General features: G+C 38.4%; 2 protein-coding genes and 1 pseudogene across 2 annotated transcripts; 1 reads left to right on the top strand and 2 right to left on the bottom strand.

Annotated features, from left to right (window-relative positions):
• Positions 1 to 275: 275 nt before the first annotated feature.
• Positions 276 to 662, bottom strand: LOC114712358 (uncharacterized). The gene has a single exon (XM_028896877.1). It carries the CDS (start codon positions 660 to 662, stop codon positions 276 to 278), a length of 387 nt encoding a protein of 128 aa, XP_028752710.1.
• Positions 663 to 713: 51 nt separating this feature from the next.
• LOC114712357 (uncharacterized) lies at positions 714 to 8690 on the bottom strand (annotated as a pseudogene).
• Positions 8691 to 10865: 2175 nt separating this feature from the next.
• On the top strand, positions 10866 to 13267 carry LOC114712356 (uncharacterized; the record flags this gene model as incomplete). The annotated part of the gene is made up of 2 exons (XM_028896875.1): positions 10866 to 11441; positions 12602 to 13267. Coding segments are annotated over exons 1-2 (1242 nt in total), but the record flags the coding sequence as incomplete, so codon positions are not given.
• Positions 13268 to 19978: the final 6711 nt, after the last annotated feature.

Here is a 19978-nt window from a genome sequence, read left to right as displayed (position 1 = left end):
GTCAGGTCGCGACCTGAGAGGTTTCTTGTCGTGACCTGGGAAGACAGAGAGCTCGCATCTTTACTCAGGTCCAAAACATGTGGTTTCAGTAAAATGGCATCCAGGTCGCGACCTAAGTATTCCATGTCGCGACTTGAGGTGGCAAAACACTCCCAACTTTTGTGTTTGGTCCTTGTAATATTTTGGCTCCATCCATGCTCTATCATAACTCTTGGGTCCTGGCCTTAAGAAGGCGGTGCGGGCTCTCCGTAGAGCTTGAGGAGATGTCCGTTGCACTAAAACATTTTGCTTGTGGCCTCCTCCTTGAGCTCTATCATCCTGAATTTATGCACTTTCGTCACAATGTAGGGTCCATCCCACCTCGTCTTGAACTTACCCTTCTTGAATTTGAATCGAGCTTGATACCTCAATACCTTGTCAACCTCCTTGAACTTCTTTCTTAAGATGTTGGCATCATGGACAAGCTTGGTTTTCTGCTTGTAAATATCTAAGCTGTTGTAGGCATATAGCCGCATTTCTTCAAGTTCTTGAATTTGAAGGAGTCGGTTCATGCCAGCCTCCTCCAAATCAGCATTGCAACTCTTTACCGCCCAGTATGATCTATGCTCCAACTCTACCGAAATGTGACAGGCCTTACCATAGATGACCTGATATGGACACATACCGATTGGGGTCTTGTGGGCGGTGCGGTAGGCCCACAGTGCATCATCTAGTCACAAACTCCAGTCTTTGTTGGAGGGCTTGACAATCCATTCCAAGATACGTTTGATCTCTCGATTTGATACTTCAGCCAGACCATTGGTTTGAGGATGATAAGGGGTGGACACTCTATGGGAAACCCCATACTTTGCTAACAATTTATTGAGTAACTTGTTGCAAAAGTGGGTTCCCTGATCACTAATTAGCACTTTAGGTACCCCAAATCTACTGAAGATGGTAGACTTCTGAAATTTGGAAACCGCAGATGCATCATCTTTACGTGTGGAAATGGCTTCTACCCACCTAAAGAGGTAGTCTACAGCTAGGAGAATGTAGGTGTAACTGAGGAAAGGTGGAAAGGGGCCCATAAAATCTATCCCCCAAGAATCAAAGATCTCATAAAATAGGTTGCTGCGGCATTTCGTTCCTTCTACTAACCCCCAAAACTGTTGGCATTTATCACATGCTTTACAGAGAGTGAATGCGTCTCTAAATAAGGTGGGCCAGTAAAATCCTACATCTAAAACCTTCCTAGCTGTTTTTCTAGCACTAAAGTGCCCCCCACATAAGGTATCATGGCAAGCCTCCAGAATGGCTCGAGCCTCTACCTCTGGAATACACAGTCTAATAACTTGCTCAGAACATAACCTCCATAAGTGCGGTGGATCCCATATATAATAGGAAGCTTCACTCCTAAGCTTTTGAACTTGAGAGGTGGTCAAGTGAGAAGGGATTAGACCAGTAGCAATATAGTTAACTAAGTGAGCAAACCATGGTTGAGAAACAGACAATACACTTAGAGATTGGTCAGGGAATGAATCACAGATAATATCAGGATCGAGTACTCCCTTGGTTTCTAAAGGTAGTCTGCTCAGGTGGTCTACCACATGGTTGACATTTTCAGCTCTGTCTTTTACTTCCACATCAAATTCTTGAAGTAATAACACCCACCTCAAGAGCCTCGACTTCAATTGAGGTTTATGGAAGAGGTATTTCACTGCTGCGTGATCTGTAAACACAACCACTTTGGAATTTATTAGGTATGGTCTAAACTTATCAAGTGCAAAAACAATTGCAAACAATTCCTTCTCAGTAGTGGTATAGTTTTTCTGAGCTGCATCTAGAGTTTTAGAGGCATAAGCAATCACTTTCAAAACAGAATTCTCCCTTTGACCCAATATTGCCCCCATACTCAAGTTCGAAGCATCACAAGAAATCTCGAAAGGCAAATCCCAGTTGGGAGAAGTCAAAATATGAGGAATAACTAACCTATTCCTCAATTCATCAAAAGCAAGCTCACATGCATGGTCAAATTGAAACTCAATATCTTTTTGTAGCAGTTTGGAAAGAGGTAAAGTAATTTTACTAAAATTCTTGATGAACCTTCTACATGTCCTAAAAAGGACCTCAACTCTTTCAAGTTGGTTGGGTAGGGCAAAGAAGATATCACCTCTACTTTGACTTTATCTACCTCAATTCCTTTTCAGAGATTAAATTACCTAGCACGATGCCTTGATTAACCATGAAATGACATTTTTCATAATTCAAAATCAGCTTTTTCTCAATGCACCGTGCTAGAATTTGGTCAAGACTTTTCAAGTAGTCTTCAAAAGAATTTCCATAAACAGTAAAATCATCCATGAACACATCCATGTATTTTTCAATAAATTCAGTAAAAATGGATAGCATACAGTATTGGAATGTGCCAAGAACATTGCAAAGACCAAAAGGCATTCTTTTGTAAGCATAAGTTCTAAAGGGACAAGTGAAGGTGGTCTTGTCTTGGTCCCTAGGGTCTATAGGAGTTTGAAAATATCCAGAATATCCATCTAGGAAACAATAATGACTCTTCCCCGCTAACCGTTCAAGCATTTGATCAATAAAAGGTAAGGGAAAATGGTCTTTCCTAGTGGCGTTATTCAGCTTCCTAATTGGGATGAGTTCATTATTCTCATTTTTAACTACTGTGATTTCACTCTTCTTTGGCACAACTTGTACCAGTGACACCCACTCGCTATCAGAAATAGCGTATATGATTCCAGCTCTTGCAAGTTTGTCAACTTCTTTCCTAACCATATTAGAAATTAGAGGATTCAATCTCCTTTGGCTTTGTTTAATTGGCTTGGAATATTCAGTTAGTAAAATCCTATGGGTACAAACAGTAGAGTCAATTCCCTTAATGTCAGCTAATTGCCAACCCAACACCTCCCTATTTCTTCTAAGAACTCCCATTAAACTAGTCTCTTCATGCTCAATTAAAGAACTAGAAATAATCACAGGCAATTTATTCTCAGGCTCAAGGTAAGCATACTTGAGGTTGGGAGGTAAATCTTTTAGTTCCAAAGTCAAGGGTTGAACATTAGAGGGAATTAGAGTAGGAAAATAGACAGAGTTAGAGAAACTCCCCTTTGTAGTCCATTTTGAAATGCATTCGCCAACTTCACTTGGATCGACTATTCTTGCTTCAATCCTATTGGATGTTGCACCAAGCTCGAGTTGGTCTACAGAAGCAACAACCTTAGGCTGGTCTACCTCCATAACTACATCATTATTAGAGATTAGATCATTCAAAAATCATAAAGTATGGGGTGTAATTTTAGAATGTGTATGAGTAGCAATTGAATCAGAAAGTGTTGGCCCTTTAATCAAAGTCTTCAAGACATGAGGTGAAACAGTTGAATCAGGTTGCGACCTCATATATCCAGGTCATGACCTCACATCACGAAAGCTACCCTCTTGGAATACTTGGGTTGAAGTCGCGACTTGGGAACCCTCAAGTTGCGACTCAATTTGACAGAGGTCACCTTCGTCACAGTTCTGGTATGGGGTCGCCACTTGATAATCCTCAGGTCGCGACCTTATGTCACAGAGGCTCATATCCTCGAATTTTACTCTAGTCTCAGCACTCACCACTTCTTGAAAATCTGCATCATTAACTAACAAACTCCTTCCAAGGCCAATATCAGTTGTAAATGTAGAAATGGAATCAAAATTTGACAAAAAAGAAAAATCTTGAGAAATGGAAAGCATGCTATCAATTTCTAAAGAATTAATGCATGGCACCTCATCTCCGTAAGAACTAGAAAATGAATAAACAGAAGAGAGGGAATTGAAATATTCATCATATGCACTCAAACATGAATCAAGCTCATAAGATTCATGTGATGATGCAGCAGAAGAATCAATCAACTTAGGTGAACTCATGTCATAACTATCATGCATATGCAGCTCATTGGTGAGAACCCACAAGGGAAAAATCCCACGAACCCACAACCGATCTGAATATACGCACCCCAAGAATGTAAACAAAGGTTTGGTGATCTACTTGAACCCTTGAACACGGAAGAACAAGGACCCGAAGTGTTGAAAGACGCCACAAGATTGATCAAGCCTTGATAAGTCTGTTAGTTCAATGAAGAACCCTAGAGAGAACTCCTCTCAATCAGAAATTGCAAAATGCAAGTTTTCATTCAAAATTCCAAATCTCCTCCCAAAATGAGGGTTACAATATCTTATAGAGGATACATTCAAGATCTGACCTAAAAAGCATTAAATGCAATCTAGAAAATCAAAACATAATAAATTCATAAGGACTTGATTTAGGTAACTTGGAAATTCAAAAGTCAAATCTGCCAACTAATTATGAATTTTCGCACAAATGCATTTAATGAAATATAATCAGCATATCAAGCCCAAAATATGATTAATTAGGCCCAAATGAGTCTTCTCATGTGTTGTACTTGATCCAAGCTCCTTAAATTGAAGTCTCCAAGCCCAAGATATGATCAGTAGCTCCATTTTCAGCCCAAATGACATTAGTGACATCCTCAGCATTTTTATCCAGATTTGATACTCCAATAAATGCCATTTGCTTTGTCAAGGTGTCTTGCACTAGCCCACTCAAAGCTTCCTTAATTCTTTTAGCTCTTGCTCTTGTGATTGGTCCAGTTGGGATTTGCAATGGATCATTGGAAGTTGAGGAGTTAGCTTGCTGTATCGCATCATCCCCCTCTCCTCAAAAGGATTCGACCTCGAATCATCACCTGCATCAAAAGGAGATAAATCAGCCACATTGAAAGTAGCACTAACATTATACTTACCAAGTAAATCAATTTTGTAAGCATTGTCATTGATTCTTTCAAGCACTTGAAATGGACCATCTCCTCTTGGAGCTAATTTGGACTTTCTTTGAGCTGGAAATCTTTCTTTCCTCATATGCACCCACACCCAATCACCAGGTTCAAAGAGAACACGCCTTCTTCCTTTGTTAGCCTTGGATGCATATTGCTCATTTTTCTTTTCAATTTGTTGTTTCACTTTTTGATGAAGTTGTTTCACTGTTTCAGCTTTTTTTGTCCCATCAAGACTGGCCCTCTCATCAATAGGCAATGGTAATAAATCCAAGGGAGTTAGTGGATTAAAACCATACACTATTTCAAAAGGAGAATAATCAGTAGATGAGTGCACACTCCTATTGTAAGCAAATTCAATGAATGACAAGCAATTTTCCCAATTCTTCAAGTTCTTTTGAATCACAGTTCTAAGCAATTGAGTTAAAGTTCTATTAACTACCTCAGTTTGTCCATCAGTTTGTGGATGACAAGTAGTAGAAAACAATAATTTAGTACCCAGCTTACCCCACAAAATCCTCCAAAAATGACTCAAGAATTTTGTATCCCTATCAGAAACAATACTTTTAGGAACACCATGAAGTCTTACAATTTCCTTAAAGAACAAATCAGCAATGTATGTGGCATCATCAGTTTTATGGCAAGCAATGAAATGTGCCATTTTAGAAAATCTATCGACAACCACAAATATGGAATCCATACCCTTTCTTGACCTAGGTAAACCCAAAATAAAATCCATTGATATATCTACCCAAGGTTCACTAGGCACAGGTAATGGGGTGTACAAACCATGTGGCAAGACTCTAGATTTAGCCTTTTTACAAGTTATGCATTTAGCACAGATTCTTTCCACATCACGTTTCATTTTAGGCCAAAAGAAATGTTCATGCAAAACATCCAAAGTCTTTTTCACACCAAAGTGACCCATTAATCCTCCCCCATGTGCTTCTCTCACAAGTAATTCTCGCAAAGAACATTGAGGCACACACAATCTGTTTTCTTTAAACAAGTACCCATCAATCCTATAAAACTTTTCAAATGCTTTCTTTTCACAAGCAAGAAACACTTCAGCAAAATCAGCATCAATGGCATACAATTCCTTGATATATTCAAAACCAAGCAACCTAGCATTTAGAGTAGTAAGAAGAGTATACCTTCTTGACAATGCATCAGCCACCACATTTTCTTTACCTTTCTTGTATCTGATGACATACGGAAATGTCTCAATAAATTCCAGCCACCTTGCATGTCTCTTGTTCAGCTTACCTTGACCCTTAATGTGCTTCAAAGATTGATGATCAGTATGAATTACAAATTGTTTAGGCCAAAGGTAGTGTTGCCAATTCTCTAATGCTCTTTTAAGTGCATAGAGCTCCTTGTCATATGTTGGATACTTCAAGGCTGCTCCATTCAACTTTTCACTAAAATAAGCAATTGGCTTTCCTTCCTGCATCAAAACAGCTCCTATTCCAACTCCAGATGCATCACATTCAATCTCAAAAGTTTTGTTAAAGTTAGGCAATACTAATACAGGTGCAGAACACAATTTATCCTTAAGCCTAATGAATGCAACATCTTGTTCTTTATCCCATTTAAAACCAACAGACTTTTTAATAACTTCAGTGAGTGGTGCAGCAAGTGTGCTAAAATCTTTGACAAAGCGCCTATAAAAACTAGCCAAACCATGAAAGCTTCTCACCTCAGTTATGCTTTTAGGTGTTGGCCATTCTTTAATAGCTCTTATCTTTTCTTCATCAACTTCTATTCCTTTAGCACTCACCACAAAGCCAAGAAAAACAATTTTATCCATACAAAAATCACACTTCTTCATATTTGCAAACAATTTTTCCTTTCTCAAAACATCAAGCACACAATGCAAATGATTCAAATGCTCATCAAGATTCTTGCTGTAAATCAGAATGTCATCAAAATAAACCACAACAAATTTCCCAATGAAAGCACGCAAAACATGATTCATTAATCTCATGAAAGTACTAGGTGCATTAGTTAACCCAAATGGCATAACTAACCATTCATACAAACCATGTTTTGTTTTGAAAGCAGTTTTCCATTCATCCCCTTCCCTCATTCTAATTTGATGGTATCCAGATTTCAAATCAATCTTAGAAAAGACAATAGACCATGCAATTCATCAAGCATATCATCTAATCTAGGAATGGGATGGCGATACTTTATAGTGATGTTATTCACAGCTCTGCAATCAATGCACATCCTCCAAGTTCCATCTTTCTTTGGGACCAAAAGTACCGGAACAGCACAAGGACTCAAGCTTTCTCTAACATATCCCCTTGCCATGAGCTCTTCCACTTGCCTTTGAAGTTCCTTTGTCTCTTATGGATTGCTTCTATAGGCTGGCCTATTAGGAATTGTTGCTCCTGGAATGAAATCAATTTGATGCTCAATTCCTCTAATGGGTGGTAATCCAGGTGGAATCTCCTCTGGGAACACATCAACATATTCCTGCAATAAAGAACTAACAACACTTGGAAAGGAAGAGTTAATGTCATTAGTATCCAAAAAGGATTCCTTGTAAACAAGGAGAAGCAAATGTTGTTCAGCCAAAAAGGCATTCCTCACTTCACTTTCTTTTGCATAAAAACTCAATTTCTTTTTCTCTTTTCTCTCTTCATTTTTTTTCTGAAATTCTTTTTTTGAACTCTCATCTTTTCTCTCCTTTTCACTCCCATTTCTTTTTGATGTCTCTCTCACATTTTTCATATCACTCTCTTTTTTATCTCTCTCTTTTTTCATCTTAAGTTGATCCTCATACACTTGCTTTGGGGTCAATGGTACAAGAGTAATGGGTCTGTTGTTCATTACAAAAGAATATCTATTTGTAAGCCCATCTTTCTTTACCTTTCTATCAAATTCCCAAGGTCTTCCCAAAAGTATATGTCCAGCATGCATAGGAACAACATCACATAATACTTCATCACAATACTTCCCAATTGAAAAAGAAACAAGAACTTGCTTATCAACTTTAATCTCCCCACATTCATTCAGCCATTGCAGCTTGTATGGTCTAGGGTGTCTAACAGTGGGCAAATGTAATTTCTCAACCATTGTAGTGCTTGCAACATTTGTAACACTCCCACCATCAATTATCAAACTACATACCTTGTTATTAATGAGGCAGCGAGTATGGAAAATATTTTCCCTTTGCTCATTCAACTCATCTTCCTTCACTTGACAATTCAAGGCTCTTCTAACCACAAGGCATTCTCCTTCCACAGCATACTCAATCCCATCATCACTAGCATCTTCAAGTAGGGGCATGGAGTCATCACTTTCACTCTCACTTTCAGTCACAACTTCATTATTTTTCAGAATCATAACTCTCTTGTTGGGGCATTGAGAAGCAATATGACCTGTACCCAAACACTTGAAACATTTTATATCCCTATTTCTAGAAGTTTGGGAATCAGATTTACCTTTGCTCTTTGATGAAGCTTCTTCTTTGCCTCTAGTGGTCTCCTTTTGGATAGCTTTTTCTCCTTTCTTCCAATTCTGTTTGAAAGAAGAAGTTGATCCAGAATGAAATTTTGAAGCACCTTTTCGCTTGAGTTGCTTTTCCACCTTAATAGCCATATGCACCATGTCTTCTAGTTCTACATAATGATGCAATTCAACTATATCAGCTATATCTTTGTTCAACCCACTTAGAAATCGGGCCATTGTTGCTTCTCTATCTTCTTGCACATTAGCTCTTATCATGGCCAATTCCATCTCCTTATTGTACTCCTCTACGCTCCTAGGACCTTGTGTAAGGGTCTGCAACTTTTGATAAAGCTCTCTAAAATAATGGTTGGGAACAAATCTCTTCTTCATTAGAGCTTTCATTTCGCTCCAAGTTGTTACAGGCCTCTCTCCATTATTCCTCCTATTAATACCCAATTTATCCCACCAAACAATGGCATAATCAGTGAATTCTATTGCTGCCAACTTCACCTTTTTAGCTTCAGAATAACTATGACACTCAAAGATCATTTGATAGGGGAGCATGGCATGATCAAGCATCAAAGGAAGACCAAAACACGGAGCGTGGAGCCCAAGCTAAAAGATGGAAGTCCAATATTCTAAAAGACCCATTACAAGGCATTGTAGGCCCAATGACAAGAGCAAGGACCAAATCTATGAAAGAGGCGCTGAATTGTTTGATAAAAGATCTTAAAGAGTTAGAGCCCATTTATTTGGAAGAAGCATCCCTCAATCAGCCCATCAAGGGTCCAAACATGGTGATTACATTGCTAGAAGCCAAACAAGATGATGTACAAGGCCCATGTGCAGTCCAGATTAAAGAATTCACTCAAAATACCATGTGACAAGCATGTGCCTTGGAGGAGGAGCATAAGTGACGTCCAAGAATATTCAAGAAGAATCAAGAAGGCGTCTTTATGTATTAGTTATGGTTTAATTTCGTTTTTTTTAGTTTCCATTTTTATTTGCATTAAATAAGGCCTTTTGGTCAAAGATTGCATAAGAATATTTTAGGTTAGTTTCCTATTTTTAGGTAGAAGCCTTTTTCTTCAAGAAAAGGTAATTTCCTATTTCCTTTAGCCTTAATTGGTGCCAACCAAGATAGTCAATCATCATTAAGGCACATTTATGGCATTTATGACCTAGGGTTTTTTTATTCTAGAGTGTTCTTTTGCTGCCTATATAAGGCTACGTTTTTTGTAATTGAGAATCAGATTTGAATGAATGAATTTTAGAGAATTTTATTTCTCTTGAGTGAGCTTTGCTTGCCGCCTCGTATTCTCGTGGGAATACTCGACTGTATCAAGGACTGATCATCCTTGTGGTGTCTCCATGGCTAGGGTTGTAAGAGACAGGTTCTCTTAAGGTCCTACCTTTGATCGTTCGTCTAGTTTCCTAACTTGTTTCTAGCCGATCCATATCCGTCCCTTATATCATTTGGCATCAGAGCTAAGGTTTGCTAGAATTCAAGTTCTATCCTTTTATCTATTATTTCTGTTTTCTTGTTTCATCTTCTTAATTCTATCATTCGTTCTTCATCCCTTGCTTCCATCAATTTGTTTCTTTGCCTTTCCACCTCCTATTTGTGTTTTTTTTTTGTGACTTTCTGTGTTCCTTTGAGCAGCAAAAAAAAAAAAAAAAAGAAAAAAATTCGTGCACCAAAAAAAAACAAAAAAAAAAGGTGTTGTGTTGTGAAAAAAAAAGGAGTGCTAGAAAAAAAAAAAGGAAAAAAAAATCCGAAAATTCAAAAAAAAAAAAGAAAGAAAGAGAAGAAGCTGCAGATTTGAGAATTGCAATGTTAAAGATGAGTTTCCTAAAATTGAGAAGAGCTTCCATTACAAGTCACAACTAGTTTCCTAAATCGTTAAACTTGGGTGGTAAGAGTTCTTATTTCCTCTCTTTGCATGTTTCCTAATTTCTTCTTGTTTCCTATTTTTTGTTCCTTTCCTTTTTTTTTTCCGTATTGCTTAATTTGAGTTTCTTTCCTTTTCCTTCAAGTTTCCTATTTGCTTCCTTCCTTCCATATCTCACCTTCCTAACTTGATTTGCTTTTCTTGCAAGGTGCCCAATTTCCTAAATTATTTTCAAGGTAGCACCTTTCCTAAATATTTTCTTCCTTTTTTTTTTCTTCTTTCTTTTCTAATTCATAGCTTTCCATATTCTCCTTTCTTTTCTTTTTTTTCCCTTTTACGTTTTCCCTCCTCTTTTCCTTCCTTTGACATTTTTGGTACCTATCCTTCTTCTTTTATCACATGTTCCTTTCTTATCTCTTATATTTTCTGGTTCTTGCAATTCTGGTTGTGGAGATTACCATTTACTAACATTGTCTCTTGATTTTGTTGAGTTTCAATCAAGAATACTATAGGAGGCAAGTTTGAGTGGTAAAAGGCGAGAGTGTTATTACATCAATTTAAGAGCCAGATTTGAGTTAAACACGAGTGACACTACAATTTCTCGAGTGAAACACGCGAGTAGAGTGGTAAGGTCCCTTCTTACTATTTCATTTCTCTTTGATCACACTAACGTTTCAATTTCAAGATGAGTGACAAAGAAGCCAATGTGGAAGAATTCAACACAGATCCTAAGCTGTTCATGAGAGCCATGAGAGATGAATTTCTCAAACTCAAGTTGGAGCTAGAGGAGCTAAAAGCATCCAAAGCAAGTAGTGGTGATGAGGAGGTGATTAGATCTGGTTCTTCATCCTCAAAGAATAGGAGCAGTCCTAAAAAACGTGATTTGGACACCTATGACCCAAAGATCAAGTACCCTACCTTCAAGGGTAATATAAATCCAGATGCATACCTTGATTGGGAGATGAAGTTTGAGCAAATCTTTAGGATGAATGACTGGCCAGAAGAAAAGAAGGTAAAAATTGCTTCATATCAATTTTCTGACTATGCTATTGTTTGGTGGGAAGATTTACAGCTTAAAAGGCGCCTTAAGGGCAAAGGACCACCTCATACATGGTCAAAGCTAAAGAAACTCATGCGCAACAAATATGTCCCTAGTTACTACTACCGAGAGCTAAACAGAAAGTTACGACTGTTTGGCCAAGGCTCTATGACTGTAGATGAATATGTGCATGAACTTGACCTTCTTAAAATGCGAGCTGGAGTACAAGAAGGAGAAGAAGCAAGCATGACCAGAATCATTGATGGGTTAAGGCCTGAAATTAGAGACAAAGTTGAGATGTACACTTTTGTTGATAAAGAAGAGCTAGTGCATAAAGCCATCAAAGTTGAGAGGCGGTATAAAGAAAAACACTCCAAATCCTCATCTCATGGTTGGAGGGACTCTAGATCAGCATCCACGTGGAAGGATTCTAAGGCTAAAGATGTTGCAAAATTCACACCAAAAGCCAAGGAGGAATCCAAGCCCAAGATTGATGGCGGTAAGAAACTTGACTCTAAAACTTCTTCTACTGATAGAACCTCTTCTCTTCAATGTTTTAGATGTCATGGAAAAGGGCATATTGCTTCCCAATGTCCCAATAAGAGGGCCATGATTCTCAAAGATAATGGCGAGTATGACAGTATGCATTCTAGCGATGAAAGTGATGATGACATGCCTTCTTTGATGACTGATTCTGAATTGGAGATTGATGAAGCTGAACCCGTTAAGGGAGAAGCATTAGTGGCTAGAAGAGCCCTAAACATGCAACCAAAGGAAGATAAAGAGCAAGAGCAGCGAGAGCTCATCTTCCACACTAGGTGCTTCATAAAGAATAAGGTATGTAGCATGGTTATTGATAGTGGTAGTGTTACCAATGTTGCTAGTACCTTACTTGTTGAAAAGTTGGATTTACCTACTATGAAGCATCCTAAGCCTTATAAATTGCAATGGTTGAATGATAGTGCTGAAGCTAAGGTCACTAAGCAAGTTTTGGTTTCTTTTTCTGTTGGCAACTACCATGCTGAAGTTTTATGTGATGTAGTCCCAATGCTTGCTGGACATCTCTTGCTTGGAAGACCATGGCAGTTTGATAGTAGAGCTCACCATGATGGTTACAAAAATTGTTATTCTGTACCTTTCAGTGGAAAAATCATTGTATTGAAGCCTCTTAGGCCTAAAGAAGCTTATGATGACCAAGTGAGGATTGAGAAGGAATGCAAAAAGATAAGTGAGTGGAGTAAAAAAGAGAGAGTACAGAAAAAGAAAAGAAAAGAAGGAATGAATATGAGAAAAATGAACAAAAGAAAGAGAGTCTATTTGCTGGAAAAAGTGAGGTTAAGAGAGCATTAGTGAGTGAGCGAGTCTTGGTGCTTGTGTACAAGGATGCTTATTTTTCTACTAACGAACTTAACCCCTCTTTGCCTTCTAGTGTTGTGGCTTTGTTGCAGGAATTTGGTGACCTATTCCCTGATGAAGTTCCCGATGGGCTTCCTCCCTTAAGAGGAATTGAGCATAGGATTGATTTCATCCCTGGAGCTTCTATACCTAATAGACCAGCTTATAGAGCCAATCCCGAAGAAACTAAAGAGATTCAACGCCAAGTTGATGAACTCATGAGGAAAGGCTTTGTAAGGGAAAGTTTGAGCCCATGTGCTGTTCCAGTACTTCTAGTGCCCAAGAAAGATGGTTCATGGCGAATGTGCATTGATTGTAGAGCCATCAACAAAATAACAGTTAAGTATCGCTACCCCATTCCTAGATTAGATGACATGTTGGATGAGTTGCATGGTGCTACTTTATTCTCTAAAATTGACCTAAGGAGTGGTTATCATCAAATTCGCATGAAAGAGGGAGATGAATGGAAAACAGCATTTAAAACTAAATTTGGATTGTATGAATGGTTAGTTATGCCTTTTGGGTTAACTAATGCACCTAGCACCTTCATGAGCTTGATGAATCATGTTTTTCGTTCATTTATTGGGAAGTTTGTGGTTGTCTACTTTGATGATATTCTTGTCTATAGTAAAACAATAGATGACCATGTTATTCACTTGCATGAGGTGTTTCGAACTCTTAGGGAGAATAGCTTATATGCTAATTTTCAGAAATGCTCCTTTTGCATGGATTCTGTTGTGTTTCTTGGTTTTGTTGTAGGTGCTCAAGGGATCCATGTGGATGAGGAAAAGGTAAAAGCTATAAGAGATTGGCCAACCCCAAAGAATGCCAATGAAGTCAGGAGTTTTCATGGACTAGCAAGTTTCTATAGGAGGTTTGTGAAAGATTTTTCAACTATTGCTGCACCTCTAAATGAGCTTGTTAAGAAGCATGTGACATTTAAATGGGGTGAAACACAAGAAACAGCTTTTAATACCTTGAAAGAGAAATTAACCAATGCACCACTTTTGTGTTTACCTGATTTTAATAAAGTTTTTGAAATTGAATGTGATGCTTCTGGGATTGGTATTGGTGCTGTTCTAATGCAAGAGTCTAGGCCTATTGCCTACTTCAGTGAGAAATTAAGTGGAGCTTCTTTGAATTACTCTACTTATGACAAGGAACTCTATGCTTTAAAACGAACTTTAGAAACATGGCAGCATTATTTATGGCCCAAGGAATTCATTATTCACTCTGATCATGAAAGTTTGAAGTTTCTAAAGTCTCAAGGTAAGCTTAACAAGAGGCATGCTCGCTGGTTGGAATTCATAGAGACGTTTCCTTATGTGATCAAGCATAAGCAAGGTAAAGAGAATGTTGTTGCTGATGCTCTTTCTAGGAGGTATTCTCTTATCACTTCTCTTCATGCTAGATTACTTGGATTTGAATTATTGAAAGGGTTGTATGACTCTGATTGTGATTTTTCCAAAATTTGGCTTTCTTGTGAAAAGCATGGGGTGAATGACTTTTATAGATCTGATGGGTTTCTTTTTAAGAAAGATAAATTGTGCATTCCCAATTGCTCTATGCGCGAGCTGCTTGTAAAAGAAACTCATGGTGGTGGTTTGATGGGTCACTTTGGTGTTGACAAAACATTAGCTCTTTTGCATGAACACTTTTATTGGCCTGGTATGCGCAAAGATGTTGTGTCTGTTTGTGCTAAATGTGTGACATGTAGGCATGCAAAGTCTAAGGTTCAACCTCATGGTTTATATTCCCCTCTACCTGTGCCTTCCCAACCTTGGGTAGATATTTCTATGGATTTTGTGTTGGGCTTGCCTAGGTCTCAATCTGGGAAAGATAGTATCTTTGTTGTAGTGGATAGATTTAGTAAAATGGCTCATTTTATTGCTTGTTCTAAAACAAATGATGCTGTGCATATTGCTGACTTGTTCTTCAAAGAAATTGTTAGATTGCATGGATTGCCTAAAACCATTGTGAGTGATAGGGATGTAAAGTTTCTTAGCCATTTTTGGAGGACCTTGTGGAGTAAGCTTGGAACTAAGTTGCTGTTTTCTACTGTGGCACATCCCCAAACGGATGGGCAAACTGAGGTCGTCAATAGAACACTCACTACCTTGTTACGTGCAATAATTCAAAAGAACTTGAAGAATTGGGTCAACTGCTTGCCTCATATTGAATTTGCATATAACAGGGCTATTCACTCTTCCACTTCTTTCTCTCCATTTGAGATTGTTTATGGCTTTAATCCTCTATCTCCTTTGGATATTCTGCCTTTGCCTTCTAGTGAACGAGCTAACCTTGATGGCAAGAAAAAGGCTGAGTTTGTGCAGGAATTACATGCTAAGGTGAGGGCCAACATCGAGAGAAAGAATGAGCAATATACAAAGCAAGCTAACAAAGGTCGTAGGAAGGTTGTCTTTCAGCCTGGAGACTGGGTTTGGATACACTTGCGAAAGGAGAGGTTTCCAGAACAACGAAAGTCTAAGTTGCAGCCAAGAGGAGATGGCCCTTTCCAAGTCTTGGAGCGAATCAATGATAATGCTTATAAAATAGATTTGCCTAGCTCCTACGGTAATGTAAGTGCTACATTTAATGTGACTGATTTATCTCTCTTTGATGCTGTAGATTCGAGGACGAATCCTTTTGAGCAGGGAGGGAATGATAGGGGAGCATGGCATGATCAAGCATCAAAGGAAGACCAAAACACGGAGCGTGGAGCCCAAGCTAAAAGATGGAAGTCCAATATTCTAAAAGACCCATTACAAGGCATTGTAGGCCCAATGACAAGAGCAAGGACCAAATCTATGAAAGAGGCGCTGAATTGTTTGATAAAAGATCTTAAAGAGTTAGAGCCCATTTATTTGGAAGAAGCATCCCTCAATCAGCCCATCAAGGGTCCAAACATGGTGATTACATTGCTAGAAGCCAAACAAGATGATGTACAAGGCCCATGTGCAGTCCAGATTAAAGAATTCACTCAAAATACCATGTGACAAGCATGTGCCTTGGAGGAGGAGCATAAGTGACGTCCAAGAATATTCAAGAAGAATCAAGAAGGCGTCTTTATGTATTAGTTATGGTTTAATTTCGTTTTTTTTAAGTTTCCATTTTTATTTGCATTAAATAAGGCCTTTTGGTCAAAGATTGCATAAGAATATTTTAGGTTAGTTTCCTATTTTTAGGTAGAAGCCTTTTTCTTCAAGAAAAGGTAATTTCCTATTTCCTTTAGCCTTAATTGGTGCCAACCAAGATAGTCAATCATCATTAAGGCACATTTATGGCATTTATGACCTAGGGTTTTTTATTCTAGAGTGTTCTTTTGCTGCCTATATAAGGCTACGTTTTTTGTAATTGAGAATCAGATTTGAATGAATGAATTTTAGAGAATTTTATTTCTCTTGAGTGAGCTTTGCTTGCCGCCTCGTATTCTCGTGGGAATACTCGACTGTATCAAGGACTGATCATCCTTGTGGTGTCTCCATGGCTAGGGTTGTAAGAGACAGGTTCTCTTAAGGTCCTACCTTTGATCGTTCGTCTAGTTTCCTAACTTGTTTCTAGCCGATCCATATCCGTCCCTTATATCATCATTTCTATTTTCTTTTCCCACTCTAAGTAGGCTTCAGGATCATTTCTACCTTGGAATGATGGTATCTTCATTTTGATGCTCCCAAGGTTCCCATCTACTCTATCTCTCTCCCTTGGGTTATTTCTCCCATATCTTCTCCCATACCTATCCCCTCTATGCCTATTCCTTATCAGTTCAACTTCAGATTCAGAATTGACTTCATCCTCACTACCACCAACTTTGTTATTTTCAGATTCAAAGTCATCCATAGAAACCTCCCTTTGCCTTCCATGCCTTCTAGGTTTAGGTTGGGCTCTTTGCAGATTTACAATCCTTTCATCTTGTCTATCCATTCTATCCCTTATCTCTCCATAAACCACATTCATCCGTTGAAAATGTTGCTGCATTGCCCTAAGGGTGTCTTCAATATTCATTGGATTTCCACTACCACCAGATGTCCCATCTGCATTAGACATTGTGACTTCAAGGAAAATTAATTATGTTAGTGAAGTAAAGTTCCTCACAAATTTCCTCACGTGTTTCCCTCAAGAATGACACTCAACACTCGTGTTTCACTCAAACTTGGCTTTTAAATTGAGGTATATCACTCTTGCCTTTTTCCACTCTGAAATCCCTCTTGAGGCTCTTTAAAGAACTAAACAATTTAAACAAAGCAATCACAATATGCAGAATCAGCCAACACTTAGGAACTTTGAGAAATTAAGAGTATTGAATATGGACCTTCAAGAAAAGTCAGAAACTCAATTGACACAAGTATTGCAAAAGCCAAAATAGAATTTGGATATGAAGATGATTTGCTCAAAACACTGCCAGCACTATAATTTCTTTTCGTTTTTTTTTTCTGTCCCTTTCTTTTTAGGTACCTTTTTTTTTTTCCTTTTTTTTTTTCTTGTCTTTTCCCTTTTCTTTTCTTTTTTTTTCACTGAATAATGCAAGGAAAATCACAAAAATACCATAAACAAAACAGAACAAGCAATCTGAACCCAGAAATTCCAGAAAACGCGTCCTTTTCAAATGGGTATAACTTGCCCTACAAAAGTCGGATTTAGATGAAACCAAAACGAGACGAAAGAAGGGATTCCGAACTATGAAAATGACCTATTAAACTTCACAAAACTCAACGGAAAAGTGAATGGACAAGGATGACAATTTCGGTGATGAACAGAAACGCAGAAGACGAACAGACACAAGAAAAGGCACCAAATGAAGAACGAAAATGAAGGTAAACTAACAGAAAAATATGACCTGAGTTTAGATCCAAAGCTCTGATACCAAGATGGTGAGAACCCACAAGGGAAAAATCCCACGAACCCACAACCGATCTGAATATACGCACCCCAAGAACGTAAACAAAGGTTTGGTGATCTACTTGAACCCTTGAACACGGAAGAACAAGGACCCGAAGTGTTGAAAGACGCCACAAGATTGATCAAGCCTTGATAAGTCTGTTAGTTCAATGAAGAACCCTAGAGAGAACTCCTCTCAATCAGAAATTGCAAAATGCAAGTTTTCATTCAAAATTCCAAATCTCCTCCCAAAATGAGGGTTACAATATCTTATAGAGGATACATTCAAGATCTGACCTAAAAAGCATTAAATGCAATCTAGAAAATCAAAACATAATAAATTCATAAGGACTTGATTTAGGTAACTTGGAAATTCAAAAGTCAAATCTGCCAACTAATTATGAATTTTCGCACAAATGCATTTAATGAAATATAATCAGCATATCAAGCCCAAAATATGATTAATTAGGCCCAAATGAGTCTTCTCATGTGTTGTACTTGATCCAAGCTCCTTAAATTGAAGTCTCCAAGCCCAAGATATGATCAGTAGCTCCATTTTCAGCCCAAATGACATTAGTGACATCCTCAGCATTTTTATCCAGATTTGATACTCCAATAAATGCCATTTGCTTTGTCAAGGTGTCTTGCACTAGCCCACTCAAAGCTTCCTTAATTCTTTTAGCTCTTGCTCTTGTGATTGGTCCAGTTGGGATTTGCAATGGATCATTGGAAGTTGAGGAGTTAGCTTGCTGTATCGCATCACTCATGCTCATCCCTAGCTTGCTTAACAACTAAATCAATAGCATTTAAACCCATGAATGCAGAATTTTCAAAAGGATAACGTATGGCTTCATTCATATTAAATGTTACAACATGGTCTCCTACTTCCATTATTATACAGCTATGTTTCATGCTTATGATAGTCTTGGAAGTTTGCAGGAAAGGTCTTCCCAAAATCAAAGTGCTTTCATTTGCAAGTTCATTTGACATATCTAAAACATAGAAATCAGCAGGGAATACTAAGGACTTGGACTAGAATGTCTTCTATGATTCCCTTGGGATACCTGATAGACCTATCTGCTAGTTGGAGTACTACACTTGTGTCTTTGATCCCATTAATCCCTAGAGCCAAATAAAGCGACTAAGGCATGATGTTTATGGCAGCACCCAGATCTAATAATGCTCCCTTAATGTGAACCTTTCCTATGGTGCAGGGGATGGTGTAAGACCCAAGATCTTGACACTTAACCGGTAGTTCAGCTTTGAATAAGGATGACACATTAGCACTTACCTGAATTCTCTCAATGGGCCTAAACCTTTACTTGTCATTACACAGTTTCTTAAGTAATTTAAAGTATTTAGGATTCCCTCTTAAGAATTGAATTATGGGCACATTGATTTCTAGTTTGTTAAACAATGTGTAGGCATCAGTAGCAAACTCAGCATCAAACTTTTTCTTACCAGAGAAATAGGCTTTAGGAAAAGGTAGATCTTTAGCACATACCTCCTTACCTACTGGCTTAGAGACTCCTTGGTTGCTGGTTTCTGGCTTGTCCTCCTTTTGCTTATCTTTGTGAGTTAAGCTCTCTACAGTGCTCTAATCTTCTGGCATAGCTACTTGAGATGCTTCTTTTGTGCTTGAGTTGACTTCTCTTCCGATTCAATGTATGCTCTTGCCTTCATCATGAGCTCTTCTTCTTTCGAGCTCTCAGACTTGCCAAGTCTCATTGGGGAAAGTGGAGGACTCTCTACCCCTTGTGCATAATCATCCTTGTCTACTTTTTCACTTTCAAAGTGAATCTTTTTACCACTTCTTAGAGTTATGGCATTGAGCCCCTTTGGATTAATCATTGTGTTAGAGGGAATGTTGCCTCCACTTTTAGCTTGTATGTCATTGACCGCATTAGACAATTGAGTCAAATGACTGGTGATATCAGTGTTCTTTAAAGTGAGCTTCTCCAGTTTCTTATAAACATCTGAGTTATCTTTTTGCATCCCTTGCAATATGGTGGTTATGGAAACAAACTTGTCATCACTTTCCTTCATTCGCCCCTCTATGTTTGTCATCTGAGCAACCATGCTTTTTGAAAGCTGAAAAGTGTCATCACTTCTTGGCTGTGGTTGAGATGTCATGGTGTTAGGTGGAGTTGTCACCACTGCTCTTGAAGGATTTGAAAATGTGCTTGAGGAGGCCCTAGGATTGTGGAACTTATTGCCTTAGAACTGGTTTGGTCTATTTGCTTCCCCACCCCATTTGAAGTTTGGATGATCTCTCCAACCAGCGTTGTAGGTGTTTGAGTAGGGGTCCTTTTCCTGATATTGCCCCTCTCTTCCTTGGTACATGGCATTCACTTCTTCAACCGGCCCAGGGTAATTAGCAGTAGTATGCATTGGTAAACTACAAAATTCACAACTTGTAGCTACTAATGCAAGGGATTGAGTCTTGTTGGAACAGAGACTCTCAACAGTATTGGCAAGTTTAGACATGT

Source organism: Neltuma alba, unplaced genomic scaffold (genome assembly GCF_004799145.2).
Source record: "Neltuma alba isolate B1F8T4 unplaced genomic scaffold, ASM479914v2 tig00011348_pilon, whole genome shotgun sequence".
Classification (NCBI taxonomy): domain Eukaryota; kingdom Viridiplantae; phylum Streptophyta; class Magnoliopsida; order Fabales; family Fabaceae; genus Neltuma; species Neltuma alba.
This window is presented reverse-complemented; position numbering and strand designations above follow the sequence as displayed.

What these genes read in the sequence shown, in the direction of transcription:
- LOC114712358 (XM_028896877.1), bottom strand. Translation starts at nt 662, where the DNA reads ATGTGTCCATATCAGGTCATCTATGGTAAGGCCTGTCACATTTCGGTA.